This window comes from Syngnathus typhle, linkage group LG11 (genome assembly GCF_033458585.1).
Source record: "Syngnathus typhle isolate RoL2023-S1 ecotype Sweden linkage group LG11, RoL_Styp_1.0, whole genome shotgun sequence".
Classification (NCBI taxonomy): Eukaryota; Metazoa; Chordata; class Actinopteri; order Syngnathiformes; family Syngnathidae; genus Syngnathus; species Syngnathus typhle.
Genome location: NC_083748.1, coordinates 9,608,737 through 9,621,830, shown reverse-complemented (window position 1 = coordinate 9,621,830; position 13,094 = coordinate 9,608,737). Strand labels below are relative to the sequence as shown.

The 13,094-nt window shown below is 45.1% G+C and overlaps 2 protein-coding genes across 4 annotated transcripts; both read right to left on the bottom strand.

Annotated features, from left to right (window-relative positions):
• Positions 1–2,073: 2,073 nt before the first annotated feature.
• On the bottom strand, positions 2,074–8,880 carry eif4ba (eukaryotic translation initiation factor 4Ba). Of its 3 annotated transcripts, XR_009716140.1 has the most exons (15): positions 8,737–8,880; positions 7,475–7,618; positions 7,118–7,323; positions 6,847–6,963; positions 6,701–6,755; positions 6,459–6,608; positions 6,049–6,168; positions 5,723–5,917; positions 5,377–5,644; positions 5,215–5,303; positions 4,884–5,127; positions 4,747–4,784; positions 3,691–3,814; positions 3,226–3,298; positions 2,074–3,026 (listed from the first exon to the last, which is right to left on the bottom strand). XR_009716140.1 is itself a non-coding variant. In XM_061290579.1 (14 exons), the coding sequence occupies exons 1-14, from the start codon at positions 8,747–8,749 to the stop codon at positions 2,990–2,992; spliced, it is 1,749 nt and encodes a 582-aa protein (XP_061146563.1). In that variant the 5' UTR covers positions 8,750–8,880; the 3' UTR covers positions 2,074–2,989. The 3 variants fall into 3 exon arrangements, 2 of the variants coding, with proteins under 2 accessions (XP_061146563.1, XP_061146564.1); XM_061290579.1 differs by lacking the exon at positions 3,691–3,814; XM_061290580.1 differs by lacking the exons at positions 3,226–3,298; positions 3,691–3,814.
• Positions 8,881–9,587: 707 nt separating this feature from the next.
• Positions 9,588–12,609, bottom strand: LOC133161876 (keratin, type I cytoskeletal 18-like). The gene is made up of 7 exons (XM_061290583.1): positions 12,121–12,609; positions 11,086–11,168; positions 10,641–10,797; positions 10,391–10,555; positions 10,188–10,313; positions 9,861–10,081; positions 9,588–9,704 (listed from the first exon to the last, which is right to left on the bottom strand). Exons 1-7 carry the CDS (start codon positions 12,523–12,525, stop codon positions 9,683–9,685), a joined length of 1,179 nt encoding a protein of 392 aa, XP_061146567.1. The 5' UTR covers positions 12,526–12,609; the 3' UTR covers positions 9,588–9,682.
• Between the last annotated feature and the right edge of the window lie 485 nt (positions 12,610–13,094).

Sequence of the window (13,094 nt, the reverse complement as noted above, 5' to 3'; positions counted from 1 at the left end):
GTATGCAGTTGTAGAGCTGCAAAAAGAAACAGGAAGGGGGGGGCACAAAAAATACCTTGTTAAAATTTTTATTATTCAGGCACTATGATTGTTCTGAATGTCATCCTGAAGCTGCAAAAAAAAATATGAGGCCTGGTCATTTTATATATAGGAGTATAAAACCTGGAGCGAAGCCATTACTGCCATCTAGTAGTGGATTGCAATATTACAATTGCAAACTGTATAGTGGAACGCCTCTATTCCTGAAGGCTAGGACAGGGTTGGTCCACAAATAGTGAACATTTGTGCATAGTTGACGTCCATTCAAAATTAATTGGATTTTTTTGGTCTACATCAGTGCTTCTCAATTATTTTCTGTTACGCCCCCCCCTGGCAAGAAGAAAACTATTCGCGCCCCCCCTCCCCACCGTGACTATCCTAACTTGTCTTGTAAGTCGTAAAATGTTGCTTGTTGCAAACGTGACAGAAGTAACAATGAGAGCGCCACTGCCCCCTGCTGTAGTAAACGCGCAATTACACTTTATTCTAGTACTGCCAAAAAAAAAGCCTGTTCCCCAGGGTCACACGCGCCCCCCCAGGAATAGCACCGCGCCCCCCAAGGGGGGCGCGCCCCACTATTTGAGAAGCACTGGTCTACATGTACCTTAGTGGATCACTGAATGAATCAAAATCGAATTGTTTCAAATGTTAGTAGTATCTGTCTTGAGTAGTGTCTTCCATTCTGTCAATTAAAATTTCTCAGTCTGTTTGAAAGTACTCCAGGCCTGCAGAATCTTTGACAGGAAGAAGCAGAAATCCTCATATCCATTCTTGATTCCTCTCCACTCAGATGAAAACAATGATTGTCTGTGTGCTTGAATCTCAATACAACTCCCTCTCTATGTAGCACAAACTGAACTGTAATTCCTCAGACAAAACTCTTCTTTTAGCAGACCGTTGGGAGAGGAAAAATTTAAACAAGAAGTTCTTTCTATAAGCCAGTTTTTAGCTACTCACAGTGCTCTTTCTGGGCGGGACCACTCTGCGGATACAAATTAAATGAGTCATGGAAACATTTAATTCAGTCAGTCTCGGACTTATGATTGGGGACATCTTCAGGCACTAAGGACATAGGGCTGCCATTTGCTGTGATGGGTGATGCTGTGTGTGTGTGTGTGTGAAGCAGCTGCTGACTCACATGGTGACACAGGTGGGAGTTGGAGCCGAATAGTCTCTAAGGATTTCCAACTCTTGTAATTTACTAAAACAATGTGTTGCCGTTATAGTAACATGATAAAGAACACGTGAAGAAAAAAAAAAATGCTACCTACTTGATGGGCACTGGAATGTACTCGGAGATCAACGCAAGTGCATGTAGTAAAAATCTTAATTTAGTTTGGACCGTAGTTTATCACCTGCAATAAAATGAAGGGTATCAATCACATTTACGACGCTTGTAAAACAACAGAACATGTCAGTGACCAACATGCTGACCCTTCATGGGTGCGTTGAAGCTCGGTGGGATCCTTACCAGCTGCCACCAGGAGTCCAGGCTGCGGTAGGGGGCCCCCGGCTGAAGAAACAATGGGGAAATGTCTAGATGGCAAAAACGTTGTTGGGACATTGCGACTGGTGCAAGTCAGTCCAACACCCATAATTGACATTTATTAGCAAAGTGTGGATGTAAATTTTCATAGGGCCTTCAAATTCTCTTTCTAGGTTAGCGAGAGCCGACTTGTGCTGGTCTCAGAAGGAAGTAGTGGTAACCATGAGGAAATGTTTAGTTTGTGCCAATATGCTGGCCAACATAGCTAGCCTTCATTTCTCGGAACGTACCAGATTCTCAGAGACATACCATATTTTCATAACCTTTTTTTTTTTTTTTAGATCCCCCATCCCAAAATCTACTATTAATAATTACAATTTTCCTCACTGGAACAGAAAGTCCTTTAAATTGACTTAATTTGAAATGTGTACATGTTCAAATAGAGAACAATCAAAATACTTGTTTCAGTGCACCAGTTGCATGGAAAAATGCAAAGCACTCATCGATTAGAGTAAAAAAATAAATAAAATAAACAGTTGGGAAGAACGTGTTGTGTACCCCTTTTTATTGCAAGCGGGAAAAAAGGTCATGTCATGAAAACCAGACTCCCACACTGCAGCCCTCACATGAGGAAGAAGAATTTGTGAACAGCAGAGGACGACGGGAAGACGGCCAGAAAGGAGCGCAGATAGACGAATTGAAGCGATGATTTCATCAGAAGTTATAGAAAGAGAACAAAGTCTGTACAATGATAAGGGCAGAACAATAATGGCACTTAAAGACTCGAGCGGAGTCACGAGGCGGCTGTTTAGTGTCATTCGGAGTGAAACGCATCAAAACATGTTGCACAGTGGACATGGACTACATACAGTCCATGGGGTAGTTTCAGAATCAAAGTCAGTGCTGGAAGACATGATTTGTGATTAATTATAGCGGGAGAAGACCTCAGGACAATTTCCAAATGACTAATAAAATTAACTGCTGTTGCCTTGTGGGAGGTACGCAAGTCAATGTGAACGATTTGATTAGAATTTAAAAGTCCACGACAGTGCCATTATAGCTACAATATCTAGGATCAATCCATCGCATCTTTGATCCACAAATGTACAAATTCATTTTTCCCCACTTTTTCCATTTATTTATTACAATTTTCCAACTTTATCACATTTCCAGAGCTAAGCACTCATATTTTTCCCCAACCCAATTAAAACCAAGTCCAGTAGGTGGCTGTGTTGAACCTGAAAGAGTCCTCAGAGTTGAGTGGAAGGGAAGGAAGATGAAGGGAAAGGACAGGTTTGAAGGTGGGTTGGGCTGTTTGATCACCCGGGGAAGGAGGAGGGGGGGGGGGGCTACTTCCACATGAGAATATAAACTATGTGAAATTATTATTCTTGTGTTCATTTGCTCCTCTTCTTTGCCGTCTTCTCTACTCCACATCCCCAACGTCGTCGCCGTCTCCGTCCATTAGCAAAGCGGCGTATTTACTGGCTGAGCTGAACTTCTGAAAGACAACCAATCGGGCATTCTCAGAAAATTGCACTCTTGCAAATTATTCAGGTACATTATTTGGTGCCTGCTGCTGGTGTTTGGTGGGTGGGTTGGTCTGAATAAATTGTGAGGGAGGAGGAAGAGGAGCCCAAGTGCTTCGAGAACAGCCTTTAGAAACTACGACAACTGCCAGTGCCCAGTGACGGACTTACAGGGATTGGGGATTCTTCGTATTTCTTTGGCTCTGGCGGTGGTCTGGCATCTCGATCTCTTCTGTTATCCTTTCTACAGTCAGAATGAACCCGTAGGTTAACGTTCACCAGCACAACTCGCAGCGCTTGCCAAGAATACTCAATAGCAAAACAGGAGCACAAGCCATCCATTTGGATCATCTACAAGCTGCTATTGGTCAAAGTCAAAACTTGTTTTCTACAGCACATGCTATGCTGTTACTGTTGTAGCACTCCAACATCCAAAGTGGGGATTGTGAGCAGGTTTTGCAGGGAGTGCATTAAATTGTCCCACTGCCCGAGTTGGTAGTCCACCACATTCAAAACAAAGGATGCATCAACAGTTGTGTAGCTTAATGTGGGCCACTCTTTGCAGATGCCCTCATACTAAATCCCTGTCTGTTTTGGTTAACAACTTGAAGAGTTGCTAGGCTTGAAGTGGCTGACCTGTCTGCCTCCTTTCTTCAGTCTCTGTTGGGAACCTCTCCTCGCCCTGCTCCAGGCCCCGCAGGCCCACCTCGAGCCCGTGGGGGCCCCCGGTCCCGGTGAGCACCGCCAGCCTTGTTCTCATCTTAAAGGAGAAGCCAGGCAGTTGAGAAAACGGTTGGACGGTAAACTGTCGACTATGCTTTCAACACACAGCAGCAGCAAAGGCCCGTACGTGGCACTCACTGATTGAGGGGCAATGACAGAGCAATTATCATGACAGTTGCAATGTTGGGTCCAGAGAATACTGTACTATATATTTTGCATTTTTAAATCCCTCTTTAGATAAGAGCAAGATTTTTTTGCATATTATTAATGCCAACTGTTTGTTTAGTAGATCCGGAATTAGAGAATCCGTGCAATGTTTGGAATAAGTGAAAATAGTTTCATTTTTCCCCCCACCGCCCCTCCTTCCAAAAAAAAACCCAGAACCCCCCACAAAATCCTCACCGAATCTCACCAGAGAAAATAATCAAATTATATCTTAAAAAAATACAATGTTATATGAACAAAAACACGCATGAGCAGATTGTCAATTGAAAAATGACTAAACTGTCAAAATTCTTGTTACAAACCCGTTAAACCAGTTCAGGGTGTACCCCGGTTGCCGCCCATAGCCTGCTGGGATAGGCTTCTGCACGCCCGTGACCCGCATGAGGATAAAACGGCTCGGAAGATGAATGAATGAATCTCCCTATTATGGTGGATAATGTACTTTGTGAATTGCTGCGCAAAACCTAAAGTTAGTTGCAGAGACTTCAGTTGCTTCTTTGTCATCGCCGTCTTTTAAAAAAGGAGCAAGCTCCGGCAGATGTACGGAAGAAGAAAAACAAAACAAAATCTAAATGCCGTTTTTTATACTGGGCCATTTCACTTGTCAAATCGCAAATTGTAAAATATCATTGTAAATTGTTTCCCCTCTGCTGTGTAGTTTTGCTAATCACAATGCTTTGCATGTGTCCAAGGCTGTACTTTGCTGAAATCCGCCACCGTGTCCCTGTGTTCAGCAAGCCTTACCCTTTCCGGATTCTCTCTCATCTGCAGAATTTGAGGAGCTAAAAAAACCAATAAAATAAAGAGGGGGGAAAAAAATAATTAGGGCATAACATTCCATAGTCCATGTACTTGGATAGGCATTGAAAATTTACACTCACCTGAACTTGGGGGGAGCCGAACCAACAGGGGAGACCGGGGACCGCCCATCAGCGTCAGCAGGGCTGGTGTTGGCCGCACTTCTCTTGGCCCAGGCGTTTTCCTTGGGAGGAGGTGCTGGCATCACCTTCAACGGCTCCTTCGTGGGGGGAGGCTGTGAGGGGGGCGCGGGAGATGAAGGCTCATCTTCCCTTCCGCTGAAAACCTCGTTCTCCCCGGAACGCTCGTTGTCCCGACACCGTGACGCTGGCATGAGAAAAGATAGGCAGCTAAATTGTGTTACTTGCTCTGGACAAATTTGAAAATCAGATAAGATAATAATAATAATCTCACCTCTTCCAGAACCACTTCCTGTCTGGGAGGACTCACTTCCTGTACGAGATCTCTCTGTGTAACTTTCCTCATTTCGCCAGCTTGGGTCTCTAGTTATAGAAGATTGACTCAGTGTATATTTAGCAATCATTTCTATTTTGACGAGCAGGGCAAAGCACATACTTGTCTCGTATCTTTCGGTCAGGGCCCCGGCCCTTGTCCTCGTCCAACTGCCTCTGGAAACTTTCTTCCTGTTTCTTCAGCCTCTCTTCAACCGCCCGTTCTTTGGCTGCCGTGTCAACTGGTTTGGCATCACCAAAGATGGAGGAGGCCCTGCCGCTGGAGGTCGGCGCAACGGCTGGGGAAGACCCACCGCTGCCGGCACTGCCGCCTTCCTCATCCTTGGGCACGCTGCGGGGCTTTAGATTCAACTTGGGCCGCTGCGTGGGAGCTGCAAGAAACAAGCATGGTTTATTCATGGGGCAGTGAAGCAAATTAACAATTACCATATTCCAAGCTGTACACTGACCGTTGTCCTCACGCCTCTCATCACGCCGCTCGTATCGATCCTCACTGTAACGATCCCTTTCCCCGTAACGATCTCGATCGCCGAAACGGTCACTGCTACCTCGATTATCATCGTAATCTCGACGGAAGCTGCTGCCAAAAGCACGGCGGCCTCCTCCGCCACCACCACTACCACCACCACCACGAGAGTCATAGCCTAGAAAGCACAGAGCAAAACGTTATACAACAAACTGAAAGACATTTTAGGACAGTTTATCACAATGATTGATCCATATCAGTGAAAGCTATCCTAATGAATCCATCCCATCTCCAGAACACACGACTCACCTCTATCGTACTCTCGCCGGTCTCTGTCATCGTAGCGGTCCCGGTAGCGATCTCTTCCACCGTCATAGTCCCTTCGTGAACCGTCTCGGAAACGATCCGACTCGTAGCGATCTCGTGATCCTGCAGGACATTTTAGATACATCTACTTATTTAAAACACATTTGTGTTTATAATTCATCTTCCAGTTTTAAACTGTCTATCTACATCAAGCTACTCTCCTACTATATATAAATAGTTGTTCAAAGTATCTCAATCTGCACCTGGAAAAATGTGTGCACTTTAGTTCCGTGACATCAACAACTCAAACTATAGTCAAGTTCAAAATGTAAAATTCCAAGAAGCTAGTAGCAAATAACCCCCGTGATGCAGTATTATTGCATTCCCAATCCAAAATTTTAAATGTGACCTACTCTCTCCAAAGGCATCGTCTCTCCTGGGAGGCCCATCATCACTCTCCTCTCCGCTGGGCCGAGCCCTCCAGTCACTGTCTGTCTTGTCCGGGCCCATGTCCGCCATTCTCCCACCGCGGTCTCGACCTCCCATCATTCCACCGTCTCTCTCTAAAGTACAACATGGAACACATCGTCAACAGGATTAAATTGGATTAAATCACATTACAGACTTTAGGGGGAAAAAAAGATTAACTTTATACCTTTATCATTCGACTGGTCTGCTATATCTACACGGATCCTTCGGTTTCCCAGGTTCTTTGGTTATAAACAAAATAGCAGGATCACATTAGAAAGACATGTGTAATCATGTCTGCTACAAATTCATCTACATGGTATGTTGCCTCACCTCCTCATTGAGATTTAAGGCTCTCAGGAGAGAGTCCACATCATCAAACTCTGCATAGCCAAAACCCTTCAACCTTTCATGGTTGCTAGGTTCACGGGGCAGACGCACTGCACTGATCTAGAGAAGCAGAACAGACTCAATACGTTGGTAACTTGGGGCAGCATTGGGACCAACAGAAACTCTCACAAACATCACGTGCAATTGATTATCTTAAGACCGCAGGTTGATTGAGTCGTTCCATTTCTGTACAGCATGTGAAGTATTTGCTTACTGCCAAGCCGCGGAAGAAGTCTTTGATGGATTCTTCAGTGACATCATAGGGCAGGTTGCCAAGAAAGGCGGTGTACGGTGGGCTGCGGGGCAGACGGGACCGGTCGATATTGGGCTCACGAGCTGAACGGGGTGCCGTGGGCAGGCTGGACCGGTCAATGGGCGGGCCCCGGAACGAATCCTCATCTGTGTGCCATGAAGTTGACACTGAAAAGACGGACAGAGGGAAACCAGATCACTCTACTGTTTCATTATTTCTCTTTAAGATTCAAAACAGCATTCCAATTTCACAGCAGGGGACTGATTATTGGCTTGAAAAAATAAAATAAAAATCTTCTCCATTTTAATACGTGCTCACCATCTCCATCCAAGTCAGCCGTTTCATCAGCCCAGCTAGTGGTCTTGGCAGGGTAGCTGGGAGCCGGTGCACTGCCTCCGCCGCTTTGGTCTGCCAAGAAGTCGGTGAGAGTGATGGTCTTCCCCTTCTTGTTCTTTTTCTTAGCTAAGGGGAGACCAATGGAGAGTTTGCACATTGACGCTGCAAGCTATCACAAAAACAGCATTGGAAAAGGCTGGTAGTGGTTGTGACAGCCAACCAGAAATCATCCATGTACGGCAGAACATTCTATACTGTCTGAACGGCAAGCGGAGTCAATTTGGCTTTGATCAGAGGCAGAAAAGCGTGCACGCAAGTTCCAGGAGTCATAACATTCTTTACGTGAAACGGCACACAAATAGAGTAGGATGTTGTGCGACTGCAAATTAAATCAACGAAATTGACAGCACTAACACAAAAGACGCTAGGCGAGAACTTCATTGCAAACTTTTATGAAACAGTGAGCCAAGAGAAAGGACCAACACGTGGCAGTCAAAAAACATGATTCATATAGGAGACTCTTCTGGCGATGCTAGCCGCAGCTTAGTCAGCACAAGGCGTGCTGACGGGGAGCGTATGGCTGCTGCGCTGGCTAGCTTTTAAGGCCTAGCTCACGTCGCGGCGCCACCGATCAAGTGCGCAGTCGTCGCAGCAACATTGGACCGGAAAAGACTCCCGAATGGCCCGACGATGAAAAGCTACCACCGGTGCGTGGCGTTCGAGCCAAAGCGCAGGAGCTGACCGGTCTTAATTTAGCACTGACGCCGAGGAGAGCCACTGCACACGTGGGGAGAGTCCTCTGATAGCCCGGGCTGGTTGGCCCAACCCCTCCTCCACTAAACGCGCTTGCTGCTTCGTGTGCTCCGAGCATTAGCTAGCCGTTTGCTAACACGTCATATAGCAACCGGAGACTTATTATACAACGCTTGTTAATAAACTAATAAGTGCTAAAAAAAAAAAGAGTCCCCGATTTGTTGCTTTTGAACAACAAAATCTAAACACAAATAACGTGTAAAATGTTCAAATTGAGCTGATCGTTGCTTCGTGCAGTTCCCGTCCTTCGGCGCTTTCGTAGGCACCGGCTTAAAAATAGCAACAGACCTAGTTTCCGCACTAGACGACGACGGGGAAGTGAGCGAAGATGTACTCGCAACTTTAAAAGATAAAGTGGCCGCTTATTCGTTGTGAAAACCGGCGGAATTTCACCGGAACCGACTCTGTCGGTTCACCCACATAAACCTCACCTGACGCCGCCATGTTGAAGAGCGAGTTCGCGGTAGTTCCCGGATGAAGGCGTCAACGGGTTATTGTCGGGAGCGCGCATTTGCGTTCACGAGCTCAGCTACTCGCCTCCCTTGGCCAGCATCTCCATCATGGCATTGTTGGCGTGCACCCAAGGGAGGCTGCAAAAGTACTTTTTCTACTCTGTGTAAAAAAGAAAAGAAAAAAGAACTACTTAAATCTTGTACTTGTACTAATTTCTTTTAAATATATAAAACTGCTAAAAAAATCTGACTTGAAAGAGCTGTGGCTTAACGGATTCCGATCCTTCAACTCTGGCCATGACTAAATGCTTTAAATATTCAAGTAAACAATGGAACTCTTTATTCTGGGGTTCACTAATGGCTGTAGAAGGGCCCATGTGACTTTTATTGTGACTGCACAAAATGACCTATTATTATCCAATGCTTCGTATTATTAGAATTGACTAACTGCAAAGTACAAAAACCCTAGTCTTCCAAAAAACAGTATATTGGCAAATTGTGTACGGATTTCAGATTTGTAGAGATTACAATCGCAAATGTGGGGGGAAATGGGGATATTAAAAAAAAGAAAGAAAAAAAACTGCCACAAAAACATGCCTGTGCGTCTTATGTGTTTTGAGTTCAGCGCTCTCTAGTGGCCAAAAATCAAAAGCTTCAATGCACAAAGAGGTGCCACGGTGGCTCTTTTCAACAGGACTCAAGGGACAATTCATTAGGTATACTTGCACACTTAGTTGTTACTTGCATGTAACCTCCTATTCAATACAACTATATCAATGTAAATAATCCGTTTTCATATTTTGTCACAAAAATACACCAGTAGTCAGCACTGTTGGTCAACAAATTGTTTTATTGCTTAGAGGTCCGGCATTAGTCCGGGTTGCACAGGCCTGGATGGGCTTTCAAAGGAACTTTGGCCGACCGCTCATTGGAGTGCATCTTGAAGCCTGTCAAATCAAATATTTTGATGGTTACAAAAATATTTCACTTTGAACGATTTTTGCATCTACTTGATCATCAACTTCTGAGAAGTGACTTCAACGTTTGCCTCCACTGGAACCATCAAGCCAAACATGTTTGGACTTATGTTACTTCAAACTTACTTGAAATCGCCGCCATCCAGTAGGGTCTTGTAGGTCTGGATCTCAGCTTCCAGTTTCACCTTGAGGTTGAGCAGAGCCTCGTACTCTTGCGTCTGCTGGTTGATGTTAGCGCGCAGGTTTCCGAGCTCCTCCTCCAGATGTAGGAGGATGGAGTTATACTTCTCCATTTCTATGTTGTTCCGGAGCTCTGTGTTGTGTAGTGTGTCTTCTAGGGAGCCTTTCTGATAATTCATCATAAAACAGCGATGAGATGTTTGAGAGGGATTCTAGTTTGATTCAACTGGATGATAATCAAAATGGATCCAAATACAAAAGACAAATCCTTACTAAGCTCTGTTGAGACGCCAGCTCGATTTCTAGAGTTTGTATCTGTCTGGTTAAGTCACTCCGCTCCACTTGGGCACCCTGGAGCGCTTCTGTGTTCTGTGATACTTGCGCTATAACTTCCGCTGTCTAAAGTGGAGAGGAGGAAGAACATCACACGTATCAACGTGAACTATGTTGAGTCATCACAGCCATCATCGTCTTACCTGATTTTCATGCCAACGTTTGAGATCTTCTGCATTCTTCACTGCGATCTTCTCGTAGTTGCCCCTCACGTCCTCCATGATCTGGGACAAGTCCTGACCTTTGGGGGCGTCGACATCCACTTGCACACCCGACTGGGAAATCTGATTCCTCAACTCCCTCACCTCCTACAACAACAACAACAAAAAACGCACACACTTTGTAGTTGACTCCAAAGAATGAATGGCAATTGTTTCTGTACTGTCCACTTACATTTTCGTGATTCCTCTTAAGGTAATCAAGCTCTTCCTTCACGGCTTCAATCTCGCTCTCAATGTTCATCCTGCTCATGTTGGTGTCGTCGATGACTTTCTTTAGCCCGGAAATGTCGGCCTCCACCGACTGGCGAATGGCCAGCTCTGTGTCATACCTGGACAAACCAACTCTCTATTACAAACAAGCTTCAAGCTAATTCTTTTGCCAAGCTATTTTTTTCTATCTTTTGGATCAAAACAACAAAACAATTTTACATTCATGATTTCCATCCCTCGTGTTTTCAAACTGCTGGTATTCAAAAGATAATCTCTCACAAGGGCGGGTGGAATTGTTTTGTCTGCCTTGGCGAGGCCAAATGACATGTGACTAGGAAGGCTTGAATCACCACATTTATAGAACCTTGAATAAAACACTTGGGCGCCTGAAGACAAAAACAACATACTTGACTTTGAAGTCGTCCGCAGCCAAACGAGAGTTGTCAATCTGGAGCACCAGACGAGCGTTCTCCGATATCTTGTCGAAGATCTGAGAAGAAAAAACAATGAGACGGATATTTTGTTAACTGTCAGTTGGTGTCGCAAACTTTATTCTGTTCATATTCCTATTGGGAGTCATGATGTCATATCGGGATTCGTTCTTCATATTGTGTCCGATAATCTGCAGATGTGATTTTGGATCTCCACATCTGTTCAAGCGACAGAGTGTCCGATTACACAAAAGGAATCGTGGAAGAGTGGGAAGAATGTTCCACTGGAACTCTGAAAAAAGAGACTTTTCCTTACGAAAAAAAGTTGCATAAATCAAATGTGTTTATATGTTCACGTGTTTACGTGAGTTTGAATTCTTTGTGGGTGGGAGAGAATTTCTTTTAAAAGCACGGTATCCTGTCTGGCCGGTAAGGGGAAACACAAAAGTCTACAACAGTTGAGGGAAAAGTGAAAAATGTGAAATTTGTGGCATTTGGAGAAAATATGTGACATTTGACTCTCGCTGAGTGAAGCTGATTGTTATGCAAGGAGAACGCTCACGCGCATATACATCGACACACACGCCGGGAGGACAAGGTCTTTTGTGTCGTCTTTACCACACATCTGTTTCACATTGGGGCCCACGGACATGGGTGGGGAGGGGGGGGGGGGGAGTGGCATAGAATGTCAATTACACGCGGCGCCATTTGGGGAACTGTTGTATGTGGAAGTTTCTACCCTCGTGTTGGTGACTCATCAAGGGAAGTCGAGAACAACTTTTTGATGGGGGTGGGGTGGGGTGGGGTGGTCAGAACCACACCCTTCATTCTTATGCATGAAATATCATAACTGGCAAAATATATTTTAGAAAAAAATGCACTTCTTTGCATTTGGCATTGACTGAAGAAGCTTTTCTGGGTCTCATTCACAAACGTGCAGGTTATCTTCACAGTCTTAATCATGTGATATGAGATGATTCTGGTTCTGATCGGACTGCTTGTCACACCAACCTGTTTACGGAGGTCTTCAATGATGGGTTCATACTTGCTGTAGTCTCTCAAGTCAGGCCCTCCGGTCTTCAGCGCCTGCCTGATCTTCATCTCCAGTTCCTGGTTGGCCTGCTCCAGGTTCTTCACCGTCTCAAGGTAGTTGGCCAGACGATCGTTGAGGTTCTGCATGGCTCCCTTTTCGTTGCCTGTGATGCCGGCTCCCAAGCCGCTGCCCGCTGCCATGGAGCCGCTGACACCCAGACCTAAACCAGCAGTCATACCGCTGCCCATTTTGTTTGAAGAACGCAGGGAAGGTACAGAGGAGACGCGGACGTCCTGGGAACCGCCATAAGTGCTGAAGGCACGGTAGCGGGGTTGGACTTGGGATGCAGAGATCTGCTGAACGTTGGATCTTCTGTAGCTCATGATGGAGAAGTTTCTGTGTTACGGAGAAGAAGAGAAGTTGAGACTCGCTGCTGGTCGGCGTCAGAAGAGACGATGGCAGTGGGAAGTGGGGAATTTATACTCCGCCTCCTTCCCCCCTCAATCTCAGTTGGCCTTTTTTAGACCCAGCCCACTTGAGCATCGCCCCATTTTTCATTTCCTGCTCTCTCTCACGCTCTCCTTTGCCCACATGTTTCCTTTTCTAACCTAGTGTGTCTTCAATCGTCATGGAAACGTACAAAGCATATGATATGCAACAAACCCTGCATGAGCAATGCAAATCAGTTTGGTTGAGAGCAAGAGAGAGAGTGAGCATAGGCAAATGAGAGAAGTGTAAGGTTACATAATCTTTAACAGAAAAATGAAAGAACTTGGCAAAAACAACCAAATGCTTTTGTTTTACCCATAAAAGGAATAATGCCCGCTTTTCATTGCAGCCTCCAGCCCTGGTCAGCCAGGCACCGACGTAAAACTATTTTGCCACATGCAACATGCAAAAAAAAAAAAAGTTTAAGCTCTGTGAAATAAACACAATGTTAACCAACAAATGT

Excerpts from the sequence above, each read along its gene's own strand:
- LOC133161876 (XM_061290583.1), bottom strand. The coding sequence starts at position 12,525 with ATGAGCTACAGAAGATCCAACGTTCAGCAGATCTCTGCATCCCAAGTC. Across the intron at positions 10,556-10,640 it reads TTAAGAGGAATCACGAAAAT|GAGGTGAGGGAGTTGAGGAA; the intron begins GTAAGTGGACAG and ends TTGTTGTTGTAG. Across the intron at positions 10,082-10,187 it reads TGGCGTCTCAACAGAGCTTA|AAAGGCTCCCTAGAAGACAC; the intron begins GTAAGGATTTGT and ends ATGAATTATCAG.
- eif4ba (XM_061290579.1), bottom strand. Across the intron at positions 7,324-7,474 it reads GGCTGACTTGGATGGAGATG|TGTCAACTTCATGGCACACA; the intron begins GTGAGCACGTAT and ends CCGTCTTTTCAG. Across the intron at positions 5,918-6,048 it reads CCGGCGAGAGTACGATAGAG|GCTATGACTCTCGTGGTGGT; the intron begins GTGAGTCGTGTG and ends TGTGCTTTCTAG.